Raw genomic sequence first — 27,839 nt, forward strand, 5'->3', positions numbered from 1 at the left:
TAGTTTTCATAATCCGTTTTTTTTTTTTTTTTTTTTGGGGGGGGGGGGTGTTGTTGTTGTTGTTGTTGTTGTTGGGTTGGAAATTCCAGTCGGAGGAACTTGCCCGATGGTCGACTTTTACTTAGAGAATCATCAGAGGGAGCAGCGATGTTCACAGGGTTACCACAGTCTATGAAAAGTCATAGAATTTGCAAATGCCACTTTTAAGGCCTGGAAAAGTCGTGGAATTTTCTAAAAACCTGGAAAGGTTTTGGAAAAAGTTGTGAAATTTGAGGAACGAGCAGATTTTGTCTGTTGTTCTACAGTAATGTCGTAGGTTATAGATCTTATATTGATCCCAAATTGGGAAATTACACTGTTGCAGCACTAAAAAAAAAAAAACACTACAAAAAAAAGCAAAGTTTTTCCAGAACAGCAGGAAAAACTCCATAAAATTCCTGTTTTTGTCACACACAAAAAAGCTCTATGTGAAGATCCGTCTCACGCTCCCCATCCAAGCTGAAGATTCTCACCCAACCTTTCCTCACCCCTCTTCCTCCCGGCAGAGCCGCCCCAGGTGACGGTGGAGCTGCAGCAGCGGGAGGCCTTCTACGGCGACACGGTGCGCATCAGCTGCCAGGTGCGCGGCAAGCCGGCGCCGTCGGTCATGTGGCTGCACAACGCCCGGCCGCTGGCGCCGTCGCCGCGCCACCGCATGAACTCGCGCATGCTGCGCGTCTTCAACGTGGGGCCGCAGGACGACGGCCTGTACCAGTGCATGGCGGAGAACGGCGTGGGCAGCTCACAGGCCTCCACGCGCCTCATCACCGTGTCCACAGGTGCACATTTTAAAATTTTATTGTATTTTATTTTATTTTTTTACTCCAAGTCAAGTTTTTACACACACACACACACATACACACAAAATCAAACAAAGACCCACAACACTTATGACCAACAACAAAAATTTCACACACACAAAAAAAAAACAATTAAAAAATAAATAAATAAATCTGACAAACTAGCTCAATCTGCACATCCTTACATCAGACCATACAATACAAAATACAATTATTGTAAACTCAAATACACCTGTATTGTAATAAAAAAATAAATAGAATAGATAAATCAATAAAGGAAACAAAAACTGAGCATAAACCAGAAAAGGCCATGACGTCAAAATTCCTTAAAAAAAATAAATAAATAAAAATAAAAAAGCTCACGGTTGCGTCTCTCCTCCCTCCAGGTGTCTCCTCCAGGGCCAAGCTGCCCTCGCTCTTCCGGCCGCTCAGCCCGGACAAGGTGCTGAGGGAGCAGCCGCCGGTCCGGCCCGGCTCGGCCGGCGTCACGCTGCCCTTCGACTGCGCCAGCCTGCCGGGCCAGGTGCAGCTGGCCGAGGCCCCCGTCATCCTTAGCCAGCCGCGCACGGGCAAGGCCGACCACTACGAGCTCACCTGGAGGCCGAGGCACGAGCGCGGCGCCCCCGTGCTGGAGTACATGGTCAAATACAGAAAGGTAAAAAAAAAACCCATCAGACTGAATGTGATGCACAAGAGCTACAGTTCCGTTACCCCTAGAATTGCGCAAAACCTAAATATCGCAATAAAAAAAAAAAGGTCACTTGTTATTTTCTCTCAAATTCTGCGGCCCCACTTTAAAAACCACAGCTCTACACTGCCGATGATGATGATGATGCTCGTGGTCGGTTTAATGCCTATGTTCATGGTGTTAGCCGAGCTCCCGTAACCACCGCCCTCCCTCCCTGCCGCCTCAGGTGGGAGACCCTCTGGCCGACTGGACCGCCAGCAGCATCTCGGGCTCCCTGCACAAGTTGATTCTGGCCAAGCTGCAGCCCGACAGCCTGTACGAGGTGGAGATGGCAGCCAAAAACTGCGCCGGCCTGGGACAGCCGGCCATGATGACCTTCCGGACCGGCAAAGGTACCAGCGAGTCGTTTCTAACAGGATGCACTTTTCATTCAGTCGAAAGTTTGCACACGCCCTGTGAATTTAATGGCTCATATAGTTGATGTCTTCAGTATCTGCAGTGTAGAAAGTTTTTGCACGAGAGGGCGTGTCCAAACCTTTGACTGGTAGTGGATGTGTTTTGGATGTTTAGATTTATATTAATTTGGATGAATTTGTGTGTTGATTTCCGTCTTGCCTGGCACATCCTGCACTGGCCGATCCCTAAATGGAATTTTCCCCTTGTTTTGGTTCTCAGGTCGTAAGGGGCTGATCGATCCTCCCAAAACCCCCTCGGTTCCCTCCCCGAGCCTTTCTCGTAAGTGCTGCTCCATTAGCTCCGCCTCACCGTCTCGCCTTGAGCGACTCGGCCCTCGTATGAATTCTAACTAACCGTTACCACCGCGTCTCCCAAAATAGAAGTAAAAATGCCTCCGACTGTCTAACCGCTCTCTGGACTAACATTTCTCAATCTTTTCCTTCTCCGTCTCTGGAGGATGAACTCTGAGTAAGTGCGGAATGCAATGTGTTTTTTTTTTTGTTTTTTTTTCTTTTCTTCCTTCTTCTTTATTTTAACCCCGACTGTCATAATTACAGTCTTGTTTGCAAGTTTCTCCTCTTCCCCTCCGTGATTTCGGCACTGATCCCTCCCTCCTCCACCTCCGCAGCGCCGGAAGCTCCCGACAAGCCCACCGTCTCCACGGCGACGGAGACGTCGGCGTACGTGACCTGGATCCCGCGCGGCAACCGCGGCTTCCCCATCCAGTCCTTCCGCGTGGAGTACAAGAAGGTGAAGAAGGCGGGCGAGGACTGGGCCACGGCGGTGGAGAACATCCCGCCGTCGCGCCTCTCGGTGGAGATCACGGGCCTGGAGAAAGGTCAGAGCGCGTTTCCGGGGTGTGCCGTCGGGGGGGGGGGGGTGGATGGATGGATGGAAAGAAAAAAAATGAAAATTGTCGGAACTGTTTGTGCTGCGAACTCGGTAATTACAGCGTAATTACAGCCCCGCCGCCTGTAAATTTATCAGTGTAATGGCTGTTGTTGCAGCCCTCTGGGTAATTACCGCCATCCGTCAAAGCCAGAGTGCAGTCAACATCAGCGGGCCTTCGCCTTCCTTCCTCCCTCTTCTTCTTCCTCCTCATCTTCCTCTTCTTCCTCCTCCTCCTCCTCCTCCTCTTCCTCCTCTACCTTTTCTCTTCAGGATCTACCAGTTGAGTGGTTTTAGTGTATTGTGTTATCCTCGGGTCTTCACCTCCCGAGGAGGGAGAAACATTGACATTGGACATGAAAAGCAAACCTGGTTAGTCGGGAACGGAGCGGTAACCAGGCCTCTCCCTCTCTCTCTCTCCCTCTCCGGTCGCAGGTACGTCCTACAAGTTCCGCGTGGTGGCGGTGAACGTGATTGGCTCCAGCCCGCCCAGCGCCCCCTCCAAGGCCTACACGGTGGAGGGCGGCAGGACCCATGAGCGGCCCGTCGACGGCCCGTACATCACCTACAACGAGGCCATCAACGAGACCTCCATCATCCTCAAGTGGACCGTGAGTGACCTCCAGGCCACCAGGAGGCAAAGTTCTCAGACGTTCTCCAAAGATCCTTGACGTGATTCTCCCCTCCTCTCCTCAGTACACCCCGGTGAACAACACGCCAATCTACGGCTTCTACATCTACTACCGGCCCACCGACAGCGACAACGACAGCGACTACAAGAAGGACGTGGTGGAGGGCGACCGCTACTGGCACTCCATCACCGACCTGCAGCCCGAGACGGCCTACGACATCAAGATGCAGAGCTTCAACGAGAAGGGCGAGAGCGAGTTCGGCAACGTGGTCATCCTGGAGACCAAAGGTGAGGAGTCGAGGTTTTAGCTCGTCATGATGGCATCACCTTTTCCTCCTCCTCCTCCTCCTCCTCCTCCTCCCTTTAGATTTACCTTTTTGTGTTCTTAAACTCTCCTTCCCTCCTTTTTCCTCTCCTCAGCTCGTCCTCATAACCAGCTCCCCGTCCCGTCAGAGAACCCGGAGCACGGGTTGGGACACTCCAGCGGGCTGGTGCCCCGCCCGGGCGACGTGCCCTACCTGATCGTGGGCGTCGTGGGCATCTTCCTCTTCGTGATCGTGGCCCTCATCCCCTTCTGCCTGTGGAGGACCTGGGCCAAGCAGAGTGAGAGCTGCTTCCTGCTTCCCCGTTAGCACCGCTCTGTCTTAGCATCTGGCGCTAACACCCCTCCTTCTCTCTCTCTCTCTCTCTCTCCCTCTCTCTCTCTCTCCTCCTCGTTTCAGAGCCAACGTCCGACCTGTGTTTCCCCGCCGTGGCCGCCCCGGTGTCCTCGTGCCAGTACACCATGGTTCCTCTGCAGGGCCTCGCCCTGGTTGGCCACTGCCCGCTGGACGGCCACATGGCGGCGCCGCCGCCGTCGCACGCCATTTACCCTGCTAACGGAGAGTGCACGGCCAACGGCAAGGCGCGGCACCCCGCGCACTGCCTGCCAGGGCTGCCCAGGGTGAGAAATAAAACCATAAAACAGCTCTGTGCGCTTCGTGTGCATGGCGTTCCTCTCAACGTCTGGCGTTTGCAGGAGGAGGAGGCCGACTGCGAGATGGAGTGCGACACGCTGTTGCCACACGGGGTGCCCAATGGAAACCTGCCGGTGTACCACTACTCCACCAGGTGGGTTTGCGTGTGAGCTCTGTGATGGACGGCAGGCAAATGAAATCAGCGAAATTGAATGATTTAATCCAAAAGCGGAGTTGGTCCTACAGAAATGTACTTTTGCGATGGTTGATTTCAATGTCTGTGGAGGTTCTCAGACATCCAGGTCGTCTTCAAGCAGAAGGGTGAAGTTGGGCCAACTGGACTTGTTCCTGTGAGAGGCGAAACGTCTTCAAGATCAAGAACAAATCCAGTTGTCCCAACTTAACCCTTCTACTGGTTGGTTTCAATGTGTCTTTGTCTCTCAGTCTGAACGAATGTTAATTTTTTTTTTCCCTCATTAAAGCAGCACTTGGCATTGCAAAATTGCATTCGGGCACAGTTTTGAGTGTGGGAAAGTGTTTTTTTTCCCCCTTTGCTTTTTCACAAATGAAGCTCGCAACCTAAAATCCCCTTGTGTGCTGCTCTGTCGCCCTCCAGTGGATCAGATCAGCACTATCACCATCACCATGAAAGCTGCTGTTCCCCTGATGACTCGACCCTGCAGCTGCTCAACTCGTCCCACCTGCACCTCAGTTCACAGGAATTGCAGAGCGACGGCACCGCGCACAGTACGTCTCGTTCCACGCTGAGTCACTGCTCTAGAGTTTCAGCCATGAAAAATGATCATCAATTACTGAATGGAGTTTTTGGAGCTATTTTTACGAGAGAAAGGGATCCTCTAACTGACCTCATACTTCTCACGTCAATTCAAACAAACAAACTCAAGTGACAACATTGAAATGATTAATTGAATTAAAATGTTCAACCTTAATATTTCAGATCATTGAATACAAATGAATTGAAACACATTAATGTTTCTTCAAATAAACTGTAGTTTTGTTGATTTTCAAGTGAAATCCAGATTCTGAAAAAAATTACAAACCAGTGTAAAACATGCTTAAAATGTTCAAATTCAATACAAATGCATTGCTTTTTGTTTAAATTATGGGCCATAGACAACACATACAGTTTACCTGACTGTGCCTCATCACAATATATTTCTTGTGTACCTTTGCTGTGAAAAACCCCATTGGTTTTGTCATTGAACCGCTTGCAGCCGCCTCAGCCTGTCTGGATTCACATCCTCATGACCCATTTTGGTCGTTCATCGCTGCTCTCAGTAGAAAGTGTTGTGGTAAATTTCAGCATATTTTTGAAATTTTACCCAGTTTGACCTTTAGCATCATTTCACGAAATGAAGATTTAACGCTGATCTCAGCAATTTTTTACATCCTAAACCTGATGCAAGTATAAGCAAGTAGCTCAGAGTGATTGTTTTATTGGTAAGGTGAACAGTTTAGTCATTATTATTATTGATAAATACCTTTAGATTATATGATTATATATTGTACTATTTTCTGCAAGTATTTCCGTTGAATGGTAGCGGTGGGTTAGAAGATTTTAACAAGTCAAGAGACCTTGTCTTGACTTTCAGACAGCTCGGACCAGGGTGCGAAATACAGGCTGATCTGAAAGGTTTTTTTTTTTTTTTTTTTTTAGATAGGGAATCATTTCGTACACTGGCTCGGACCTTCTCACCTTGTAGGTGAATCAATAAAGTTTTAAACGTCCCTAATTTCTCCTCCTGTGTCTCTGAACCTCCCAACAGAGCCGGCGTCTTTCCCTCTGCTCTCCCTGGAGGACGAGGGCATCGTCACCACGTCGTCCTCGACGGCCTCCACGCCGCAGTCCCACGACTCGACCATCCAGGAGCTCAGCGTCCCCTGCAGCGAGCTGCGGCTCCCAGTCGAGGGGACGGCTGGCGGGACGGACGCTTGACAGACTGTTGGACGGAAGAAAAAAAGAAAATGAATAAAAGAAGATATTTATTTTTGTATGACAGATATTTATATATTTATGCTTTTGTATATAAGTGTCCGATTGTACTGTGTATATAGGGTTATTTTTATATTGAAAAAATACTTTTTATTCAACCCCCCCCCCCCCCCCTCCATCCTCCCTCCGCTGCGTTAAGGGCAACAATACCAAGTTGTAGGAGAGAAATTTTGTTGGGAGACATTATTCCTCATGCAAAGATCGATCATGTGACCTCCACCTCCCCCTCCTCCCCCCGAGCTGCAGGGGGCTTCCTCTCAGTTGAGCACTTCCTGTCTAGACCCCTTGCGTCATTCCCCCGTTAATTTTCCACTCCGTCACCTGTGAGGGCTGAGCTTTATGCACAACTGAAACAAAGGGACTCTAAACAAGCAGTCTGCTGCTGTAATCACCTGGTGCTTCACATCGCCGTGACTTCACTCCCCTCCAAATTCAACCAGTTTTTGTATAGCAGTAACACAGATGTATAAGCATCGTTTGTCTTTAACAAGCTATTAATACATGTATGCAACATACATAAACCGTTCTTTTTTGTTTTTGTTTCAGTAGTGTAAAAAAGATGATATATATTGTATAGTTATTTATTTTTTTTGGATTTGACATTATTTTTTTAAAGTCACTGAATGGGAGAGATTCTGGAAAATTGTCTTAAACTCAAGTCATCAATAAGCTGAACTTTGTGCCGACGCCGCTCGTGCCGTTTACTCATCCGCTGGTTACCAAACGGCGAGTGTTAAAAAGTCTTCACGTCTGCAATCGAAATGAAGGAGATCCCGAATCCACACTCCCTTGAAGTGTAGCCCCTCTGCGGCTGCATATGCTGGAGCACTATTGCATGTAAATAAAAGCTTATAAATTGAATTTTGTTCTGAGTTTCTTTTTTTTCAAATTGGTTCAATAATTCATAAATTCCTTACATTCCCACAAATACCAATACGTTTCTCTGCTCTCTCATTTCTTTCTCCAGCTGTGTACAACATCCACCCTTGTTGGAATAATCATCATCATAATCATTCATTCCCTCTGCAATAACTGTTCTGAACAGCAAATCTGTCTGTCTGTCTGTCTGTGCTCCCAGAGCAGCAGTGTAAAAAAATAAAATAGGCACTTGGGCAAACACATGAAACCATTTCCTTATAAACTTTATTAATCAATTTCTGTATATACATACATACATAATCTAAATTGTGAATCACTCTGATATGAAACAATATTTACAAAATAGCTCTTGGAGAAACACAAAACTGTACAATACAACCTGATATAAGTTAGCGAATGACATTGGTAAGTAATTGTGCAGAAGGTTCCTGAACGAGAACCGCATTTAAGTTTCGAAACCTAAATTATTTGATTTGTTTTACGACCGGGTCGGCCGGTCGGATCCAGGTGAGGGGCCTTCGAGGGCCGCGTGATTGGTAACACTGACATCTGGAGGCGTCGACGTGTCATTACAACACACACGCAAATGGTAAAGGTCAGCACGGAGGCCTCTCCGGGTGTTCCGGGGGTCAGACGGCCGAGCTGCCGTCGTGGCCCAGGATGTGGCTGATGTTGTGCGCGGGCCGGTTGGGCTGCTTGGCCGGGTCGGCGGCCGAGGCGTTGGCCAGCGACAGCAGCGGCGACATGGGCATGGCGGAGGCGTCGGCCGGCACGCCGGCCGCGATCTCGGGGAAGAGCGAGGTGAGGCTGAAGTTGGAGATGTGCGGCGTGATGCCCGACGAGTTGCCGATGGCCATGGGCGGCATGTCGGGCAGCAGCGGCGGGAAGCCGGCCTGGCCGAAGCCCACGGCCCGCGGCGGCGACAGGATGGAGCCGAAGCGGTTGTTGAGTGCCGGCGGGGGCGGGTGAGGGGGCGGCGGGTGGGGGTGCGGCGGTGGGGGAGGGGGGGCGCCGCCCTTGTCGGCGACGGGGGCGCCGCCGCCGCCAAACATCTGGTTGGGGAAGTACTGCAGGGCCACGTCGCCCGAATAAGGCGGGTAGAAGGAGGGCAACGGGTTCTGGGGCTCCACTGGGGGGGGCAGAAGGGCGGGCGTGCGGGGGGGCGGCGGAGCGGCGGACTGCTGGCTGACGGGCGGCATGAAGGTGGAGTTGGGTGGCGGCGGCGGGTTCATGCCCCCCACCCCGACCCCCGCCCCCTCGGGGATGAAGGGGAAGCCGAAGTTCTGCGCCGCCAGGTGCTGCTCCGCCACCAGGCCGCCGCCGCCCTCGCCGATCCCCCCGACCACCCCCCCGCCACCGCCGGGCACCTGGGCCCCGTCGGCCATGAAGCGGACGATGGCGCTGCGCCGCGGCTCGCCCGCCTGCGCTCGGCCCAGCAGGTGGCCGTCGGCCTCGAAGGGGTTCCCGTGGCGCAGGGTGGCGGGCCGGGGTCGCAGCTTGGCTCCGTCCCGCCCCAGGGGGCCGCTGCTGCTGCTGCTGCTGCTGCTGCTGTTGTTGTTGCGGGAGTGCTGGGCGGCGGCGTTGGTGGGGCGGATGCCCGCCCCCCCGCTGCTGCCGTGCATGTTGGTGGCGCCCGCTTGGGCGAGGTGGCTCTTGCTGGCGTCACCCAGCCGCATGGGCGGAGCCTTCTGGGCCACACCCGGGCTGGAAGTCTTGACCTGGAGGTCGGCAGCCCCCCCGGACCCGCCCACCGAGGAGGACGAGGACGAGGAGGGGGGGCCGCCGCCGCCCGGGACGCAACCGTACTCCATGCTGACGGGCGGGCAGCACTGCGCCCTCTGGTGGCCGCCCTGCTCCGGCAGGTGTGGCGACAGGAGGCTCTGCATGAAACTGTGGTGGCAGCCGTCCTGCTCCAAGCGGGGCAGCACCGGCGCCCCCTGCGGGCCAGGGTGAGCGACGCCATAGCCGCCGCCGCCGCGGTTCCTGCCGTCGCCCGGCGGGGGCAGGCCCATCCTGAACACCCCCTGCTGCAGCCCCTGGGGGCCCCTCTGGGAGGACTTGGCGGACCCCTGGGCCTCAAAGCCGCCCAGCTGATGCGCTCCTCCCCCTCCCACAGCCCCGCCCACCATGGCCTTGAAGGGCGGGCACTCCGACACCCGCTGGACGTCGCTGGCGGCCGGGTGCTCGGAGGGCAGGCGGCTCTGGGGGCCGTGCGTGATGTTGGCCTTCCCCCGGGGGCCGTCCAGGTAGCTGCGGAGGTCCGGCTGGTCCGGCCCCCCGCCACCACCTCCACCGCCACCCCCCCGCTGGATGTGGAGCCCCATACGCTGCTGCTCGCCGCTGGTGGAGCTCTTGCCAATGAGCGCCTCGGCAGAGTAGCTGGAGACGCGGTGGCGCTCCTGGCGGGACGGAGCGCAGGCCAGGTCGGACGGCCGCGACACGGGGTTGCTCGGGGCGGAGATGAGCTGCTGCTGCTGCTGCTGCTGCTGCTGCTGCTGCTGCTCCAGACTCCTGGAGCTCATCATCCTCTGCATCGCACTGTGGTCCTGCCCAGGCTGGGGAGAGGAGAATATTTGAGGTCTAAATCAATATGATGTTTTTTTGGTTGGAAGACAAACAATAATTTGAGGTTCCTTGCCTGGAAACCCATGTGAGAAACAAAGATGTAAAAAAAAAAGGTTGAACACTGACTCTTTCATGGAAAAAACTACAGAACATTGAATTAACTTTTTCAGGTTGTTCACAATGCAACACTGACCTTGAGATGCTCCTGCTGGGCCATGTGGCTGCTGTGATGGTTCCTGGATGCTGCTGCCTGGCCGTCGCAGCTCTTCTCCTGGTGTCTGAAGTGCTGCTGCTGCTGCTGCTGCTGCTGCTGCTGCTGTTGCTGGATCTGCTGCTGCAGATGCTGCTGGTGTCTGGAGTGAGAGCTCTGCTGTTGCTGCTGCTGCTGCTGCTGCAACTGCTGCTGTTGGTGTTGTTGATGCTGTGTCTGCTGCTGCTGCTGTTGATGCTGCTGTTGGTGATGAGACTGTTGGCGCTGCTGCTGCTGCTGTTGCTGCTGCTGTTGATGCGACTGCTGCTGCTGCTGATGCTGCTGCTGGTGCGCGTGCTGTTGATGCTGCGCCTGCTGCTGCTGTTGGTGCGAGTGTGTCTGCTGCTGCTGCTGCTGCTGCACTCCAGACTTCTCCAGGTGATGTTGTTTCTGCTGTAGGCCAGCAGGGGGAGCGTTCTGACCGCCTCTGATGAGACCTCGCTTCTTCTGCACGTGCTGCTGCTGCTGCTGCTGCTCCTGCTGCTGCTGCAGCAGCGCCCTCTGGTGTAGCGAGTGGCGCTGCACGGGGTCCGACTGCGTCAGGTGATGCTGCAGGTGGTAGAGGTGGTGTCTCTGCTGCTGCTGCTGCTGCTGCTGCTCCTGCTGCTGCTTCATGTAAATGTTTCCCCCCATGTGCTGACCGTGTTGCGGGTGAACCTGGGGCAGGTGCAGCACGCCCTGCTGGATCTGCTCGGCCTGCGGGGGGCAGTGTGGGCCGTCCGAGGGCCTCGCCACGGGGCTCATGAAGGAGTTTGTGGAGAAGAGGCTCTCGCCGGCGTTGATCCTGCTCATGAGGGCGGCCGACGCCGGGGGCAGCTGCTGGCCCGCCATCATGTGGCCGTGGTCGGGCGGCGCCTTCACGTCCATGTGACCCACGGCCGGCGCCGCCGACGGCGGGCATGGCTTGGCCCGCTTCCCGGCGTGGAGCAGCGCCTCCTCCTGGCCGTGCTGCCGCTTGGAGACGATCTTGGCCTGGCGCTCACCCGCCGGGACACCCGCGTGCGCCCTCATCGGCGCGCCCTTCAGCGGGGCGTACTCTGACAGCTGGGCGGCGCCCGGGCAGGGCGACAGGGCGTTGGCGGCCGCCTGCGGGGCGACAGGCGATGGCACGGAGCGCTGCTGGGCGGGCAGGCCGGGCGAGGGCGGGTACAGCTGCTGGCCGGGCGCCGGCCGGATCAGGTTGTTGACGCTGAGGCTGGTCGCCGAGCCGCCCTGGGCCTGGAGCTGCGGGAGGGGCGGAGGCTGAGGGTAGGAGGGGTTCTGGGGGTGTCGGCCTCCGCCCACTGTCGCCCTGTCGGGTCCTCGCAGTGACACCTGGACGGAGGCTTTATTGGCGTCTATTGTTTTGGTCTTTGCCTGGGCTAAGCTGCGCTCTTTGGGCGATTTGGGCCCCCCCCACGTGACCGTGCTGCTGCTGCTGGGGTTGTTGTTGTTGTTGTTGTCCCCGGACCCCCCGCCACTGCCTCCGCCGCGCCGCCCCGGGCTGTCCTGCTCCAGCATGGCCAGGGCAAACATCTCCGCCTGCTCCGAGGTGAATGCGAACGTCCCGAAGGAGCCGGTCGGAGCGCCGACGCCGTGGCTCTGCGGAAGCATGGAGGCCACCGAGAAGCCCCGCCCACCTCCTCCCACTCCCCCGCCAGCGCCACCCACTGCTGACATGGGCGAGTCCGTCTGCCGGCTGGACGTCAGCGGCTGCTCCAGCGTTTGCTCGTCGAGGTCGGTGAACAGGATGAACTCCTTCCTGCAGGAGGCGTCCGGCTGCTCTTTCTCTGCGGTGCGGTTCTCCGCTTCGCCTCTAGGGGGCGCGGGCAGCTTCCCGATCGGAGGCTGGCACGCCGGGCGGCGCAGCGCGCTCCCGTCGGTCTGCTGCTGCTGTGGAGCAGCCTGGCTCGTGGCGATCCTCTTCCCCAACTCCAAGGTCGACGTCGTGGTGGCGGCGGCGGCGGCGGCGGCGGCAGCAGAGCTGTGGGTTGCGGAAGAGGTCGCGGCAGGCGACGAGAGCACCGCCGCGGCTGCTGCAGTGGCAACGGGGCGCGCAGGTTTGTTAGAGAGCTGAGGAAGTTGCGCCGCAGACACACGAGGCGGACACGTCGGCGCTCGCTGGGTAGCCTGATCGGGAATGACGGAGGACGTGACGGTGGCGGAGGAGGAGGAAGAGGAAGAGAGGGAGGAAGAATGAGAGGAAGAGGAAGAGGAAGAGGTGGAGGTTCCTGCAGAACCTGCAGAACAGACCACAGATCTGCTCTGTGCAGGAGAAGCGTCGCTGGTGCTGCTCTTGACTTGCGTGCTGTCGGCCGCCGAGCTGCTGTTTGCCGCTTTCGCCTCCTGACATGAAGCTCTGGCGGCGCTGGAGGTGCCGGGAGAAGCAGGTGGAGCAGGTTTGGGCTGCCTCGACTCGACCGGTGCAGCAGTGACGGTCGGAGCCGCGGGCGCAGCGACCAGACTGACTGTGACTGCTGGCTCAGCCGGAGCTGCGCTGGCAGGGCTGCTGCTCTGCTGCTGGGTTCGACTCTGTGCAGCTTCAGAGTCGTTCGATGAACCTGGTGCGGCTGCATCTTGCGTAGCAGCAACAGTCACAGTCTGGTTTGCTTTGTTGCAGTCTTTGGATGCAGTAGAAGACGGAGGTGTGTCGGCCACCTTGGTGACATGTGATGCTGCAACTCCAGCGGTCTGACTGTCTCCGGCAGCCGCTGCCGCCGCTGGTGCTGCGGCTGTGTGCGGAACAGCTGCCTTGCTTGGCTCTTTCCTCTTGGTCTGTTTAGTCCTTTTCACGGTGACTTTCTTCGCATCGGAACCTGCGCGAAGCCTTTTCCCCGCAGGCTTGGCGGCGTTGGCCACCTGGCCCGACTTGAGTGGACTGACGAAGGGAACCTGCAGCTGTCGCAGCGGCAGCGTGAGGGCGGCTGCCTGGACGGACGTCTGAGCAGGTTTCTGCAGACTGGAGGACGACTGAGGCGGCTGGCTGTTGCTCTGGCTGGAGATGGCGAGCGGCAGGCCCTGCGAGATGCTCTGGTTGAGGCTGCTGAGGGCTCCCAGACTGTTCAGGGCCACGTTGGTGCCGGGCTCCTCGGTGGTGGTGGGCTGGACCAGCTGCAGGGCAGCCTGGCCGCCCTGGGAGCCGGGCTGCTCGGAGGTCTTCACGGGCTGCAGGGCGAACACCTGGCCGTTCACGGTGATGGTGTGTGGGGTTGGAGGAGGCGGCGCCGCTGAGGAGGCGGTGGAAGTGGAGGTAGAGGAGGAGGAGGAGGAGGAGGTCGGGCTTCCCTGGAGAGGAGGGTTGATTGGAGGCTGAGCGGGACGTGGCAGGATGTGCACCAGCTGCTTCCCGCCGACGCTCTGCAGAGCCGCGGACGACACGGTGGCGGCGGTCGCCTGCGTGGACAACACAGGTACTGCAGCGGGAACCACGCCCACCGGAGGGTTCTGCGGGGGTGCAGCCGCCGCCGCCGCCTGGTTGGGCGCCTGGATGATGACAATGTGCGGACAGGGAGGAGCCTGGTTGAGCAGCTCCTCCCTGGCGACGGGCTGCGTGGGGCAGGTGCAGGCCAGGATGACCACGCTGGGGTCGCTGGCCACCGGCTGGGCCGCCGCCACCGCGGCAGGAGCTCCGGCCGAGTTGACCTGGAGCACCTGCATGGTCTGGACCTGGACCTGCGGCTGAGGAGGCTGAGGCACGAGGGCGGCGGGCGGCTGCGGGAGGAAAGCGCACTGAGGCTGGGGGGCCAGGACTGCCGCCGGCGGCAGCGGCGCCACCCGCTGGAAGGGCTGCGTCTGAATGTGGGCGGCGATGGGCGCCTGCTGCACCGGCACGTGCTGCGTGGGCTGCACCGCAATCTGAATGGGCTGGACGGGCGGTTTGCCCCCCACCGGGCACACGGTCACCTGCTGGACGGCCTGGGTGGGCAACGCCTGGCAGACCGGCTGCACTGTGTTGCCCGCCATCTGCAGCGTGGTCCAGGTGGTCTGCGTGTTGCCCGCCGCGCCCGTCCTGAGGAGCGCTTGGCTCTGAGGGACGGCGGCGTAGCTCACGGTCCTCACGGTGGCGTCCTGCGCGGCCCAAGCACAGACGGTTGTGGCCGACATCTGGACGTTGCTGGCTGCCGCTGCCTCCGCGGGGGGGGTTTCACCCGGGAGCAGCAAGGACGACGTCGGGGCGATGGCGAGCGCCGGCGTCTGGGCGGAGGGCTGCGGTCGCTGAGGCAGGGCCGGGGCGGCGGCGGGGATCTGGAGGGTGATGTAGGACACGGAGGGCGGCAGCGAGGGGGCCACGGCTGGACCCTCCAGCACACACTGCTCAATCACTCTCAGGCCCGGCGCCGTCTGGGCGGGAGTGACGGCGGCGGCAGCAGACACGGGCAGGAGCGCAGGGATGGAAGATGAAGTGCTGACGTGCAGCACGGCTCCATTGACCCTTAACCTCGCGCCGACCTCGGAGGCTGGCTGGAGGATTATGGTCTCGGACGGCTGCTTGGCCGGGCTCGTCTCTCTCTCGGAAACGCCCGTCGGGTTTCCTGTCGGGGTCTGGTGGGTGGGCGTCACCTTGGCCACCTTGGCGCTGCGCTGTTTGCCCTTCCAGTGAACGGTGGGGTCCTCCACGAGGTTTATGTCGTGGGCTTTGAGGAGCTCAATATAGTGGTCGCTTTCCCTCCGGAGCTCGTCCAACTGACGGCGCAGCCGCCGGATCTCCTCAGCTGACAGAGCGAAAACAAAAACAAACAAAAAAAAAACACAATTATTCAAGTGCATGATTAAATAGTAACTACACAAATCATAACAACACACACATATTCCCTTTAGAAAACATTGGTACAGGGAATTATGCATTACACAGGGCATCTTAACAAGTAACAACAAGATGTGGAGAAGTGCAACATCACTGCATGACATCAGCCGATACCTTTAACTTCATCTCCTCCTTCCAGAAGCAAGGTGTCATTTTGTTTCTTCAGTTCCGTGATGTAGCGAAATGCCTGGTCCAAAATCATGTTCTTACTCTACAGACGAGTCGATACAAGATAGTTTAGCACATAACATGCGTATACGGTGTATAACAGAAAATGAAGATGAAGCCTTGTGTCTCACCTGCTTGAGTGCCTGGGAACAGGGCAGAAGATTACCAATGCGGTTAATCCCGGCATTAATCTTCTCTTTCCTGTGCCTCTCGACTGTGAAAACAAGACGCTGGACTGTGAAAGTCGCCCGTCTTCTTAAACAACGCAGGAACTCGTTACTGAGAACTCGCAAAAATCACTTTTATATACAAAAGGTCCGACTTACCGGCATTGTGAGATTCTTTGTTTTTCTTCCTTCTGCAAAATGCCACATTGTTATTACAATCTAATACAACCTATAACGCGTCTAAGCGTATATATAATCCATTAAACACACGTCACATCCGTACTTACTTGGGTTGACGACCAGGTGTCTGAGTTTTAGTCATCTCTGGCATCCCGTACCAACAGTTGCCTGATGATATGTTATGAGTCAACACATTTACCAGCTGCTCCTCCTCACATCCCTTCCGTGTACGTCCTAGAACGTAAACAGAGAACACTGGGTGAAAGAATGCACCTTAACCAGCCATACCGACCATACCGACGATCAATGGACTGTATTCCACCAAGGATGAATTCACTCAGCAGCGATAATAACATGATTCGGCCCAGCAGAAGATAGAGGGCAGTAGCTTTTAAATAGCTCTAATACCCTACTCGGAGTACTTACTTGATGCTAACAAAATGATGTTAATCTTAGAATTATAATTCGACTTGGATATTACATTTTCAACTAAGGCCGTTCAACAATGAACAGCCTTAATAGAGGACAGTTCTCTTATAAATAGGTGCAGCAATGACCATGTTATTAACCCCGTTACTAACCAAGGAGGGGGGGGGGGGGAGACTAGCAGTCTGAGAAATTACATATTCAGCTAGCCCTATACTAGCCTAGCAGGCTAGCAGCCTGCTCCACCGATGCCGATGTAGTTATCACGCGAATCAATCTGATACGTGTTCGCACGGCTTTTACGAAGCTCTTACAAACACCGATTTATTTCCACTTACCCGTAGCCTCGGCATTTTGGCGATCGTTAGCTCCCTGCAGGAACTTTATGATTGAAGGCTAATTGTTAGCAGGCAGAGCATTCAACTCGGGTTGGTCACACCAAACATGGTGCAGTGAGGAGGAGGGCTCACGACGAGGACGGGCCAATGATACTTCAGATAAGATTTACTTCATCCAATGCCGAACGGAGGGGGCATCTAGGGACGGGCTTGCGACAGGGCATTCAGGAAATAGTGCAATATTTTGGATCTGTTTTTAAACTAAACTACTTTACCATGTTAAATGAACTTAAAATGAGCACATTATGATTGACAATAATTTACCAAGCATGAAGCAGACAACAAATTTACTGCAAATAGTAATTCCTTTATTTAGACGTTAAAAAGTCTAACAATATAGAGCTCCAGAAAAGATAAAATTCTTCAAAGAAAGGAAAAAAAAAACATGCTTATACTACAGTGGAGAGGACAACTCTCCTTGCATGCAGAAAGGTCAGAGCTTTCTCAGGGTAAAATACTGTTCCAAAGACCACACCAAATATTCCAAACTATATGCACAGTTTCTACACTCATTTAAGGTTTTTGCGTCAACCAAATTTGACTTGAGGCAGGAGGCTTTGAGAAGATTATTTCTGCAAGGTGGCTACATAAGGTGCCAGAAGTGTTTAAAGCCTGATCTCACTTGTACACTTGTGTGTTTCGAGCCAAACATGCTTACATATCTTCATTTTGGTACCTGTAAATAATGCCCAAATATAATTCAGGAAAAAAAAAAACCCAATTGTTATTTGAACGTCTCTTTCAAAACACTGTGGAGTGCACGATGCAGAAACACATTCAATGCAATATTTCCATTATCAGTTTCTTAATGTTAATGCTTTCAGCACTTATCCCAGGAGAACCTCTGGACCATTCGCCCTTTTGATGTAAAAATGGATGACTGCTTAAGGGGAATTAAATGAACAGGCCAGGGGGAAAAAAACAAAGTTGTTCGATAAATGTAAATTCACAAGTGGTGACGACAACCTCCCACCACCTTCAGGGTGTTCATTCTTCGTGTTGCCGGTATCAAAAGGATACATTTTGGTTCCTCTTTGCCAGGCAAACGTTTATCACAGAACAGGTCAGTGACAGATCCAATACAATGGCAAAATTAATCTGGCAAGGAGGCGGAGTCCTGGCTGTTCCACATTGTCAAAGCATCATCACACCGGCAGGGGCTTGTGTGTCACTGATGGTCTCTCGAATATTATTCAGCTCAAACCGCCTGCTTCCTTCTGCTCAGCAATATGGATATGTCCTCATTAGTTGTATAACCGCGTAAAAAGAAACCTCAAACACAAACAGAATTATTTTCAAACACCAACAACCTCCCCCTTTCCCCAGGGTCTAAACCGATGAGCACTTTTTCCTGTGTTCAATTACCTTTGTGAGGCAGGGGGAGAAAAACAGATGCAAAATTCAAATGGGGCCCCGTTGCGAAATAAATGCAGCATTTTCTTTTTTCAAAACTTGTATATTTGTTTTCTCTTTTAGCGTCCTTTGAATAAAGTGTTGAACGTGTCGACCCTGGAGCATTTTTATCACAGTTCTGTTTCTGTGGAGGCAGTCACATCTGTGCTCTTTACAAACGCCGTCATCCTACTCTGCCTTCTGAAGCTCGCCGGTGGGTGCTGCACATGGGCTGCGCAGGCTCTTCTGCAACACGTGGGCGTCTGCGGGCTCTATCCTCTTGTAGTAATTCTTTTTCGTTTCAATGATCTCGAAGCCAAATTTCTGGTAGAAGTGAATGGCTGATTCATTGCTGATCTGCACATGACTGTGGGGAAGGGAAGAAACAGTGATATTACAGTTGGAATAACTCAGGACGGTGATTGTATGCAGCTAGGGTGAATAATTGAAGGAATGAACCATCACCACCTACAGGTAAATATTGTCAAAAGTGCCATCCTTCTCACAGATGTTCAGGACATGGTTCAGCATCTTCGTACCTACAAGGAAAAGGTCATGGCAAATTTACAGAAAATAGAAAGGAGATTACTTGTGCACGACATCTTCGAAGGACATAGACATTCTTACCAATTCCAAGTCTACGGTAGGGGGCTAGACAACCGAGTGTCATGATGTACAGTCTCTTCTGATTTTGGGAGTGGTCTACTCTGCAGCACACAGCGCCGACTGCAATGTCATTGAAGTACGCTGCAACAAGAGAGAAAAACAATCCTTTATAAAAACCCTTTACAGCAACGTAGTTCATCACACATTTATAATCAGCATAGTTTCTTACCAAGCTTTGCAAGCTCCCCGACTTCCAATACGTCTTTGTAAAACTTGTCATTGTAGCTGACGGGGAAGATGACCTGGTTCAGGCGTTTAAGCTGTTTAATGTTGTGGGGCGTAACGTCCCCCAGCTCAATCCGGCTACTGAAACAAGAGCAAATGGTCAAATGACTGGCAAGCGATGCCTCACTCAGTCTTATCTTTGGTCAGATTTTTACTTCACACACACACACACACACACACACACACACACACACACACTAAAAAAGAAAAAAAAACGTATATGCCAAACAAAATAAATAACATATTAAAGTTAATAACCATTTCTTTCCGAGACAACTTTGTTTTCTAGGGTGAAGTGACCTGAGCAGAAACTCCAGCTGGCATGGTTGCACAGTTAACTGTTATTTATAGGCGACCACACATTTAAAAAAAAAAAAAAAAAAAAAAGCTGTTGGTCACGTGTTGTTGTTCGTTTGGATCAACAGTCATCACCATGTACCTGCACAAATGTGAGAATCTAACAGACATTATAACCGATTTCTATGTATGATGCTGAGAAAAAAAATACTTTAATGAAAAATGATCTGCAGTGTAAACATCTCTGATGACTGAGAATGTCAACTAACCAAGTCGGAGCAAAGTATAACTATTGAAGCTGAGCTGACAGACAAAATATCAACGTGCAATCTAACGTGAGGAAGTAAACTGACTTTCCTGACTTATTATATTTAACGTTCAGTCTAAATGTTGTCCACTGTGATGCCCGGGCACATCTTTGGAGAACCATGGACTACCGGCGGTAGCTTAGCTCCACACGGTTTACTGATTAAGCCTCCCATTAGCAGCGAGCTAACAGGGTTTGCTTCAATCGAGACAGCAGCGTTACGATAATCGGTTTGTGTCAACTGGGATACGCGCATCAGAACTAATGCCTTCACCCTCATGTCGGATGCATCTTTGTTTTTAAGCCACACATAAAGTGGCATAGCTCGCTAGCTAGCCTCGCCATCTCCTCCCCGCCTCCACTTGTAGAAAAAAAAATGACAAGAAAAACTTTACTCGTGCTAAGCTACTTATTCGTGACTCAAAAGTGTACACTCACCCTTTCATCGTATATGGATATTATCCCTTATTTTCGATTAGGGTAAATTTTGGAGTTATTTGGGGTGAAAAAAGAAGAATTTTGACAGACTTAGGGTCAGGGATGCCTCCCGTTTTACCCTCCACATGTAGCTAGTTACGGTAGCGGCAGTTAGCTTAGCCTCTGCACTCCTTCCACGACTGTGGAGCCGATCAACCCTGACCCCCGCATGCGCAACAAACTGCGAGATGCCGAGATTTGGTTTTCCCGAAGTTTGGTCTTGCAGGACGTGACAGCGTATTGTCATTAAAGATCTTGTCATGTATCTCACATGAGGTTAAAACAAATAGCAAAGTTAGGTTTTTCGGGAATAGAAAAATGGTAGTGGCATATTCATTTTAGAATCAAGTAAAATCAGAAGTAATAGTCGAATTTCCTTGAAACACACAGGCAGAGAGAGTTACCTGATTTATAATTGTAACATTTACTTCACCTATGACATATGACATTTACTTCTTAAATTGCAAGTTTAACTGAGGAACTATTTATGTTGTTTCTCTCTCTTTTTTTTTTTTGAGGGGCGCAACGTACCTCCATTTTGGCTCAAACGCTTGTGAGGAGGTGTCGGTATTTTTTGTAAATTATGCACTTTCACATTGATTTGCATTGGACAATATTTGCGCACATATGTGAGGGGAAACGTGATATAATTAATAAAAATCCAATAACATCTTCTCCTCGGCTTAGTGAGGTTTGCTGAAAAGAAACAAACAAACAAAAAAAATGACGTAGAGAGGTGGGCCGTCGACGTTCACCTCTTGAAAGTCTGCGATATTTCCGGGGGGCGGATCCAAAATGGCGACAGTTGCCGTGGCCCAGCAGTAAAACCGTGAGGCGAGTGAATGAAGTCAGCTGATCCAGAGGCTGCTGTCACGCATCGCCGCAACCATCGTTTCTCTCCCGAGGCAAGGCAGTTCACCACGACCTCATCTCCTGACGGTAACTCTCACGTTGTTGTTGTTTTGTTTTTGTTTTTGTTTTTAAATGTATTTAAAGGCATTTAACAATGATTCAATCGGCTTTTGTTCAGTGACGGAACGATCAAGAAATCGAGCGGTGCCGTTGCGTCAAAACGACAGAGCCAGCAAATTTTCAGGCAGGCCCTTTCGAAAGACCAGTGTTACTTACTATCGCTTTTCGTGGAACACAATATCATGATGCAGTCACACAATGTTGGGCCTTATGATCACGCTAGCAATCGGGAATTACGAGCATAGCTTGATGACGTTTTAAATATGTCATTTTCCCCCTCTGTGTCGCGCTAAAACAGGTTGCACTTGAGTACAAAATTAAGACAATATACCAATCGGTGTAATTCGCACCGAGTTCGCTAACAGTGACCCGATCGCCAAATATCAGGCTATTGTTGTTGGGTTTTTTTTTTTTCTTCCTCTCTCTAACACCTGCATGTCACCGCCAGCACTTTGGGAATTTTTCAATTAACACCAAATTGTCATGGGGGGGCTGTTCGTGGTTCCGCTACTACCACGAAGCGCTGCTTACCTACCAATGACTATATATATATTTTTTTTTTATTTTTTTTTGCACACACTACCAGTACCTTTCATTGAACTGCAGTTTAAGTCGCCACATTCACCGCTTTGCCTTTTTCACCGCACATATCCCCTCGTTCAGCATAAACAAACACCGTCACTCCACACAGCTATTATTTTCTTGTCTTATTTAACTGGACATGCTGGACAATATTCACCTTTATCCCTTTAAAAAAAATATATATACATATATATATATATATATATATATATATATATATATATATATATATATATATATATATATATATATATATATATATATTACATACATAACATACGTTGCGTCCAGCAAAAATGCATGGACTACTTCTCATGTGCCACTTGAGAGAAGAAAAAAAAATCTCCAGTGTTTCTTCACACAGCCATGAGATGTTACTTCCCAGTTTCACGCTGTGAGTTTTCCACTTCCTTAAAGCCACGCATAACGCCAGGCCAGCCAGTCATGTGCCCCAGTCATATGATCAAGTGTCATGTCAGTTGGGGCCAGGATTTTTACCCCCCACCCCGCCACACACACACACACACACACACACTCTCTCTCTCTCAGGGAGGCCTTCCTTGTAAGTGTTAAAGGCGACTGTTAGTCACTGATTTGTAGATGAATCATTATTACTGTGTAGGATCAAATAAAATTGGTCGCATACGAAATAAATGTATTTGATCACATTTAAATGAAACACGAATGGTGCTGATCTTTCAACTGTACTGGACCATAACGCAGCTAATCTTGTATACTGAGGTGAGCGTTTAAAAACGAATGTTTAGTGAACTTTGCCTTGAAAGAAGAGAAAATGCGTTCCCAGGTGTCACCGCCGCAATTTTTCGATACGGCCGCTAGGTGGAGCTGGTTTATTCCTGCACAGATGGGCTAAGCCAGCCTGGCCTGCCGTGAACAGGAAGATCTGTGCGCCAGTGGAAAGGACGAGGAAAGGGCACAGACGGAGAGAGCCGTTTGTGTGCATGTGATATGGCTGTAAGATAAAGGGATGAGCAAAGAAAAGAAGCACTCGTCGTGTAAGTAGTAGGAGAACAGTGGCGCTGTGATGCAGTCAGCTCAGAGCTGATAAGGGCTCCTGCTCGTGCTCAACATCTGCAGTCATCTCTCTGAGGGGAGGGGCCTGAGTCACGACGCCGGTGACGGCAGCTCCAGCGCGTGGTCTTCCTCCAAGCTGCTTGAATTGAGGGAGATTAAGAGGAGAATATGACGTAGGTTTCAAATAAAGGCCTTGCGAGCATGCTGTTTATATGGGATTCCCTCCCTTAAATTTTTCGAGCTGGTGCGTCACACTGACTGTGCTACTGAACCTCTGCTGTGCAGAAGGGGGGTGGCCCAGATAAGGCACGGCCACGCTTGAGAAATATGAGCCACTGGCAGCCGTCCTGCTCTGTTTACCTCTGTGTTTGCAGTGGGCGGTGACACCTGGCAGGTTAGTAGCATAGAACTGGGTAATATGTCAACCTCACATATGGAAGCTGACAAAAAAAAGCGAGCATGCAGCGTGTTTCATATGAGCCCCCGGGTGCATGACATCAACCGGGGAGAGATTCACTGACACGCTTACAAACACATCCAAATGGTGTTGAAAGAGCCCCGCAGTCCAGAGTCCTGTCATTAACTTCTTATCTCATTTGATGTTGTTGTTTGAGTTGTGTGTCTCTCTCATCAATTCCCTCGTCTCTGCTCTCTCCCTCCAGTCATATCCACATATCAGTCAAGATGGACATGTCCAAGCTGCCCAAGATAAGGGACGAGGAGCGAGAGAGCGAGTTTGGATATGTTCATGGCGTCTCCGGACCAGGTTGGCCACCTCACATGCTTAACCACGACGCACGCTACGCTAGTAGCCGCGAAGTCAAAGACAGGCTAAATTAGCAATAGCTAATTTATGACAGGAAATCTGTGGCTTGGTTCGTCACAGCTTTATGTCTTCAGTGCATTCAATCTGAAAGGTGTCCGCGTGTGTTTTTGCAGTGGTGACGGCCACCGCCATGGCCGGCGCCGCCATGTACGAGCTGGTGCGCGTGGGCCACAGCGAGCTAGTGGGCGAGATCATCAGGCTGGAGGGGGACATGGCCACCATCCAGGTCTACGAGGAGACGTGTATCCTTTGGGTCCAAATACTGAGCGTCTGTGGTGGCAATATCAGCCGTTCCCATGTTGACGTTGAGTGCCTGTTCCTTCACTCCTTTGTCAGCCAAATTCAGTTTTACGTCGACTAATTGTTGCGGCTCCAGTTGCATCCAAACTTCTTCTTTTAAATATTTTTTTCCTGAGCTTGAATCTCAGCCGGCGTGTCTGTGGGGGATCCCGTGCTGAGGACGGGGAAGCCCCTCTCCGTGGAGCTGGGCCCGGGCATCATGGGCTCCATCTTTGACGGTATCCAGCGGCCCCTGAAGGACATCAACGACCTCACCCAAAGCATCTACATCCCCCGGGGCGTCAACATAGGAGCCCTCAACCGAGACCTCAAGTGGGAGTTCAACCCCAGCAAGAGCCTCCGGGTGGGCAACGTCGCACCTCTTGCCTCCTGGGGGGGGGGGGTTTCAGACATGCGGGTGAACTAACAGCATCGCGCCACTTCTGACTTCAGGTGGGCAGCCACATCACGGGAGGAGACATCTACGGCATGGTGTTCGAGAACTCCCTCATCAAGCACAAGATCATGCTGCCGCCCAGGAACAGAGGCACGGTGACCTACGTGGCTCCGCCCGGCCACTACGACGTCAACGTAAGTGCAGGCGCCGGGCGCAAGGCCTAAAAAAAATGACTGCTTTGGCGCTGCCAGCTCACGCAATGTGTTTTTTTTTTTTTTGGTGCGTGCGTGCGTGCGTCAGGATGTGGTGATGGAGCTGGAGTTTGAAGGGGTGAAGGAGAAGTTCACCATGGTGCAGGTGTGGCCGGTCAGACAGGTGCGACCCGTCACGGAGAAGCTGCCCGCCAACCACCCGCTGCTGACCGGACAGAGAGTCCTGGACGCCCTTTTCCCGTGAGTCTCTAGGGATGTCGATTTTTTTTTTTTCCTCCCTTGCTCCCAACACAAATTTTTTTTGTAAACGCTTTTTTTTTCTTCTTTCTGTCTTGTGAAGATGCGTGCAGGGCGGAACCACGGCCATTCCCGGAGCCTTCGGATGCGGGAAGACCGTCATCTCCCAGTCCTTGTCCAAGTACTCCAACAGCGACGTCATCGTCTACGTGGGCTGCGGGGAGCGCGGTAACGAGATGTCAGAAGTGCTGCGAGACTTCCCTGAGGTGTGTGTGTGTGTGTGTGTGTGTGTGTGTGTGTGTGTGTGTGTGTGTGTGTGTGTGTGTGTGTGTGTGTGTGTGTGTGTGTGTGTGTGTGTGTGTGTGTGTGTGTGTGTGTGTGTGTGTGTGTGTGACGAGCGCTGTGCCCGCCCGTCTGTCTGCTGCGTGACTGACGGTGATGCTTGACTGACCCGCAGCTCACCATGGAGGTGGACGGGAAGACGGAGAGCATCATGAAGAGAACGGCCCTGGTCGCCAACACGTCCAACATGCCCGTGGCTGCCAGAGAAGCCTCCATCTACACAGGTGTGGACGGCAGACGCCGTGGAAAAAGGCCCCACGACTCCCCGCACGCGAGGAAGTGTCAGTAAGTGTGTGGATTTCACTGACCGTGTCGTCCCTCCTGGAAGGAATCACGCTGTCCGAGTACTTCAGAGACATGGGCTACAACGTGAGCATGATGGCCGACTCCACGTCCCGTTGGGCCGAGGCTCTCAGGGAGATTTCAGGGCGTCTGGCTGAGATGCCTGCCGGTGAGTCTTGATTCTCTTTATAGCTTCAGCTCTGTGCTTAATTTCTTCAATAGCTGCGTTTCCATGACCCCTAGAATTGCGCGACACCTAAATATTGTAGTAAAAAACTGGTACTTTTGTTACTCATGATTCTCGTAAATTTCGTGGGATGAGATTTTACGAGATTTACAGCTTATGCGCTTCTCACCATTCAGTGGAAACACCTGCAAATTGCAATTGTGCTGTGTCGAAATTTTAGAAATATTGCTTTTATTTTGAAAAAAACTGTAGTGGAAACACAAATTTGGCGTGGATGCTTCTCAAGGGATCCTAATGACGAAGCAAGTGCCCCCACGTCTCTAGGACAAAGTTGACCTTTGACCCCCATAGACTTGTATGGCATTAAGGTTAGCGTTATAGAGAAGAAATTGACATCATTATGATTGGCAGCAACACTTTTTTTCTTTTTTTTTAATGGAATTCTTCCCTTAAAAGAGATTGGAAATTAGTGGCAAAGGTAAAGCAAGACTTTGACTCTGATTTCATATGAAGGGACGGAAGTCAAATCCTGAAATGATGAGTCAGGTCCTTTAAGATATTTCGCAACTCTGTCTGCAGCCGCTCTTTGTCTGCTGTCCTCCCACAGACAGTGGTTATCCTGCCTACCTTGGCGCCCGTCTCGCCTCCTTCTACGAGCGAGCCGGGAGGGTGAAGTGTCTGGGCAATCCCGAGCGGGAGGGCAGCGTCAGCATCGTCGGAGCGTAAGTACCGCCTCGCTTTGTCCACAGGAGGGCGACATAACCCCGCGTAGCAAAAAAACGAAACGGCTCGCTCAAACAGTTTGTGCCTTTTATTTGTCTCAGTGTGTCGCCTCCTGGTGGAGACTTCTCCGACCCTGTCACTTCAGCCACCCTCGGCATTGTACAGGTAAACCATCCCAGTTGGACTCCATCTTCATTCTGATGTGGCTCTATTGACCAAAGGTTCTCCTGCAACTTCTTCACCATATCCTGTTTTTCCCCTCGCTCTTCAGGTGTTCTGGGGTCTGGATAAGAAGCTGGCCCAGAGGAAGCATTTTCCCTCCGTCAACTGGCTCATCAGCTACAGCAAGTACACCCGCGCCCTGGACGAGTACTACGACAAGCACTTCCCCGAGTTTGTGCCCCTGCGCACCAAGGCCAAGGAGATCCTGCAGGAGGAGGAAGACCTGGCTGAGATTGTGCAGCTCGTCGGAAAGGTGCAGTAAACCCATGCAACAGCACAAACTGCTGCAGGCTGATCTCTAATATAATAATGCGCTCCAACTAGATTGTCCAACTTTGAAACCTAATTGGCATAAGTCTAAACTCAAATATGTACAAGATGGGTTCAGCAGGTGCTTGTAAACGCCCTTGTTTTCTTCATTTGTGTTTGTTTTCTGAAGGCGTCGCTGGCAGAAACTGATAAAATCACCCTGGAAGTGGCCAAACTGATCAAGGACGACTTCCTGCAGCAGAACGGTTACACCCCATACGACAGGTATGGTCATTGGATCTGGCAGAGAACGGAAACTCGGTTCATGCGCCGGTGCTGCTGGTGTCTGACCGCGTGTTTCCCCCGCTGCCCCGTCTCCCCTCAGGTTCTGCCCCTTCTACAAGACGGTGGGCATCCTCTCCAACATGATCTCCTTCTACGACATGGCGCGGCACGCGGTGGAGACCACGGCTCAGAGCGACAACAAGATCACCTGGGCCATGATCAGGGAGCACCTGGGCGAAATCCTCTACAGGATCAGCTCCATGAAATTCAAGGTCCGACAGAAGCTGCATTTCCACGACAGCTTTTTTGCAAAATAATAATAATAAATAATAATAATAATAATTTAGCCATATTTGACAGGTTTTTCCAAGTTTAGCTTTTTCCATTACTACTTTTTTATTGCAATATTTTAGGTTTTGCGCAATTCTAGCCGTGCCACGTGTGTGAAACTTTGTGTGTGTGTGTTTGTGTGTGTGTGTCTCCGTGTCGCTGCAGGACCCAATGAAGGACGGCGAGGCCAAGATCAAGGCCGACTACGCTCAGCTGGTGGACGACATGCAGAACGCCTTCCGCACGTTGGAAGAATAGGCGGCCAACGTCTGGCGGACCTTCCACCTCTCACCTCCCCCTCCCACCACCACGTTCATCATCTGAGCCCTCCACCACGGAATCACATTCCACCTCCCCCTAAACCTTTGTGCTCCTGCTGGTCTCCTCCCTTCTTTGAGTGTGTGCGTGTTTTGATTTGGAGGGGGGGGAAAGAGAAAAGATGTACTGTATTCATTATTATTTCTTGCCTCATATCGGCGAACTCTGGCTCCTCTGCGTGGGTCACGGATTGTGCATGCGTGTGTGTGTGTGTGTGTGTGTGTGTGTGTGTGTGTGTGTGTGTGTGTGTGTGTGTGAGAGAGAGTGAGTGTGTGTGTGTGTGGACTTGGTGTGTGCGTGTAACGAAAGAGGGATCTTTTAAAGCCGCCTCTTCCTCCCCCTACTGTGTTTACATCATTTCCACATCTTAACGGTGTTGCTCTCCCTGCAGAGGATTGTTTGGTCGCTGTGTCGTTGTTCATCATGAACCATCTGTACAGAAGAGTTATTGAATATAAATTTAAAGAGATCGGTCTATTTATTGAGAGCGTTTTTTTTCCTTCTTTTTTTTTTTGATGTGACGGCCTTGTTGTTCTTTTCTTTGTTTTTATGGTTGTGTTACTTCACGCTGTGCAGTGTCGTGTGTAGCTTGCCGTGTGTGTGTGTGAGTGCGTAAGAGTTGGACTCTTGATGCTTTGCTGTCCAATACGTTGATCATGTTGCTCCCAAAGAATTAAAACATGAGGAAAAAACTAATCCCATCTTGTCC

General features: G+C 52.1%; 4 protein-coding genes across 10 annotated transcripts in view; 2 read left to right on the forward strand and 2 right to left on the reverse strand.

The window, feature by feature from the left end:
* The window catches only part of boc (BOC cell adhesion associated, oncogene regulated), a 55,887-nt gene extending 48,554 nt beyond the window's left edge, over window positions 1-7,333 (forward strand). For 4 of the 5 annotated variants that reach the window (XM_076050318.1, XM_076050319.1, XM_076050321.1 and 1 more), the window contains 12 exons: window positions 546-818; window positions 1,226-1,494; window positions 1,754-1,919; window positions 2,203-2,262; window positions 2,612-2,821; window positions 3,307-3,482; window positions 3,568-3,790; window positions 3,923-4,105; window positions 4,225-4,445; window positions 4,521-4,612; window positions 5,075-5,205; window positions 6,246-7,333. In XM_076050318.1, the coding sequence (XP_075906433.1) occupies window positions 546-818; window positions 1,226-1,494; window positions 1,754-1,919; window positions 2,203-2,262; window positions 2,612-2,821; window positions 3,307-3,482; window positions 3,568-3,790; window positions 3,923-4,105; window positions 4,225-4,445; window positions 4,521-4,612; window positions 5,075-5,205; window positions 6,246-6,415 (2,174 nt within the window). In that variant the 3' untranslated portion in view covers window positions 6,416-7,333. Of the gene's footprint in view, window positions 1-545; window positions 819-1,225; window positions 1,495-1,753; window positions 1,920-2,202; window positions 2,263-2,611; window positions 2,822-3,306; window positions 3,483-3,567; window positions 3,791-3,922; window positions 4,106-4,224; window positions 4,446-4,520; window positions 4,692-4,785; window positions 4,991-5,074; window positions 5,206-6,245 lie in introns of those variants that run through there. The other variant, XR_012929374.1, reaches the window with a different exon arrangement.
* Window positions 7,334-7,598: 265 nt separating this feature from the next.
* On the reverse strand, window positions 7,599-16,316 carry usf3 (upstream transcription factor family member 3). Its single transcript, XM_076050317.1, has 7 exons — window positions 16,229-16,316; window positions 15,572-15,698; window positions 15,444-15,475; window positions 15,249-15,331; window positions 15,064-15,160; window positions 10,110-14,857; window positions 7,599-9,906 (listed from the first exon to the last, which is right to left on the reverse strand). Exons 2-7 carry the CDS (start codon window positions 15,613-15,615, stop codon window positions 7,981-7,983), a joined length of 6,930 nt encoding a protein of 2,309 aa, XP_075906432.1. The 5' UTR covers window positions 15,616-15,698; window positions 16,229-16,316; the 3' UTR covers window positions 7,599-7,980.
* Window positions 16,317-16,574: 258 nt separating this feature from the next.
* naa50 (N-alpha-acetyltransferase 50, NatE catalytic subunit) lies at window positions 16,575-19,829 on the reverse strand. Of its 2 annotated transcripts, none has more exons than XM_076050416.1 (5): window positions 19,614-19,829; window positions 18,516-18,649; window positions 18,308-18,427; window positions 18,153-18,219; window positions 16,575-18,047 (listed from the first exon to the last, which is right to left on the reverse strand). In XM_076050416.1, the coding sequence occupies exons 1-5, from the start codon at window positions 19,619-19,621 to the stop codon at window positions 17,870-17,872; spliced, it is 507 nt and encodes a 168-aa protein (XP_075906531.1). In that variant the 5' UTR covers window positions 19,622-19,829; the 3' UTR covers window positions 16,575-17,869. The 2 variants fall into 2 exon arrangements, with proteins under 2 accessions (XP_075906531.1, XP_075906530.1); XM_076050415.1 differs by having other exon boundaries at window positions 18,516-18,652; window positions 19,614-19,826.
* Window positions 19,830-20,433: 604 nt separating this feature from the next.
* On the forward strand, window positions 20,434-27,607 carry atp6v1ab (ATPase H+ transporting V1 subunit Ab). Of its 2 annotated transcripts, none has more exons than XM_076050404.1 (15): window positions 20,434-20,591; window positions 22,904-23,007; window positions 23,181-23,309; window positions 23,496-23,710; window positions 23,800-23,937; window positions 24,044-24,195; window positions 24,296-24,458; window positions 24,650-24,758; window positions 24,863-24,985; window positions 25,611-25,725; window positions 25,828-25,891; window positions 25,998-26,201; window positions 26,388-26,482; window positions 26,583-26,754; window positions 26,978-27,607. In XM_076050404.1, the coding sequence occupies exons 2-15, from the start codon at window positions 22,926-22,928 to the stop codon at window positions 27,068-27,070; spliced, it is 1,854 nt and encodes a 617-aa protein (XP_075906519.1). In that variant the 5' UTR covers window positions 20,434-20,591; window positions 22,904-22,925; the 3' UTR covers window positions 27,071-27,607. The 2 variants fall into 2 exon arrangements, with proteins under 2 accessions (XP_075906519.1, XP_075906520.1); XM_076050405.1 differs by having other exon boundaries at window positions 20,459-20,602; window positions 22,903-23,007.
* Window positions 27,608-27,839: the final 232 nt, after the last annotated feature.

This window comes from Nelusetta ayraudi, unplaced genomic scaffold (genome assembly GCF_046127955.1).
Source record: "Nelusetta ayraudi isolate G7.1 ecotype Tasmania unplaced genomic scaffold, CSIRO-AGI_Nayr_v1 ptg000127l, whole genome shotgun sequence".
Taxonomy (NCBI): domain Eukaryota; kingdom Metazoa; phylum Chordata; class Actinopteri; order Tetraodontiformes; family Monacanthidae; genus Nelusetta; species Nelusetta ayraudi.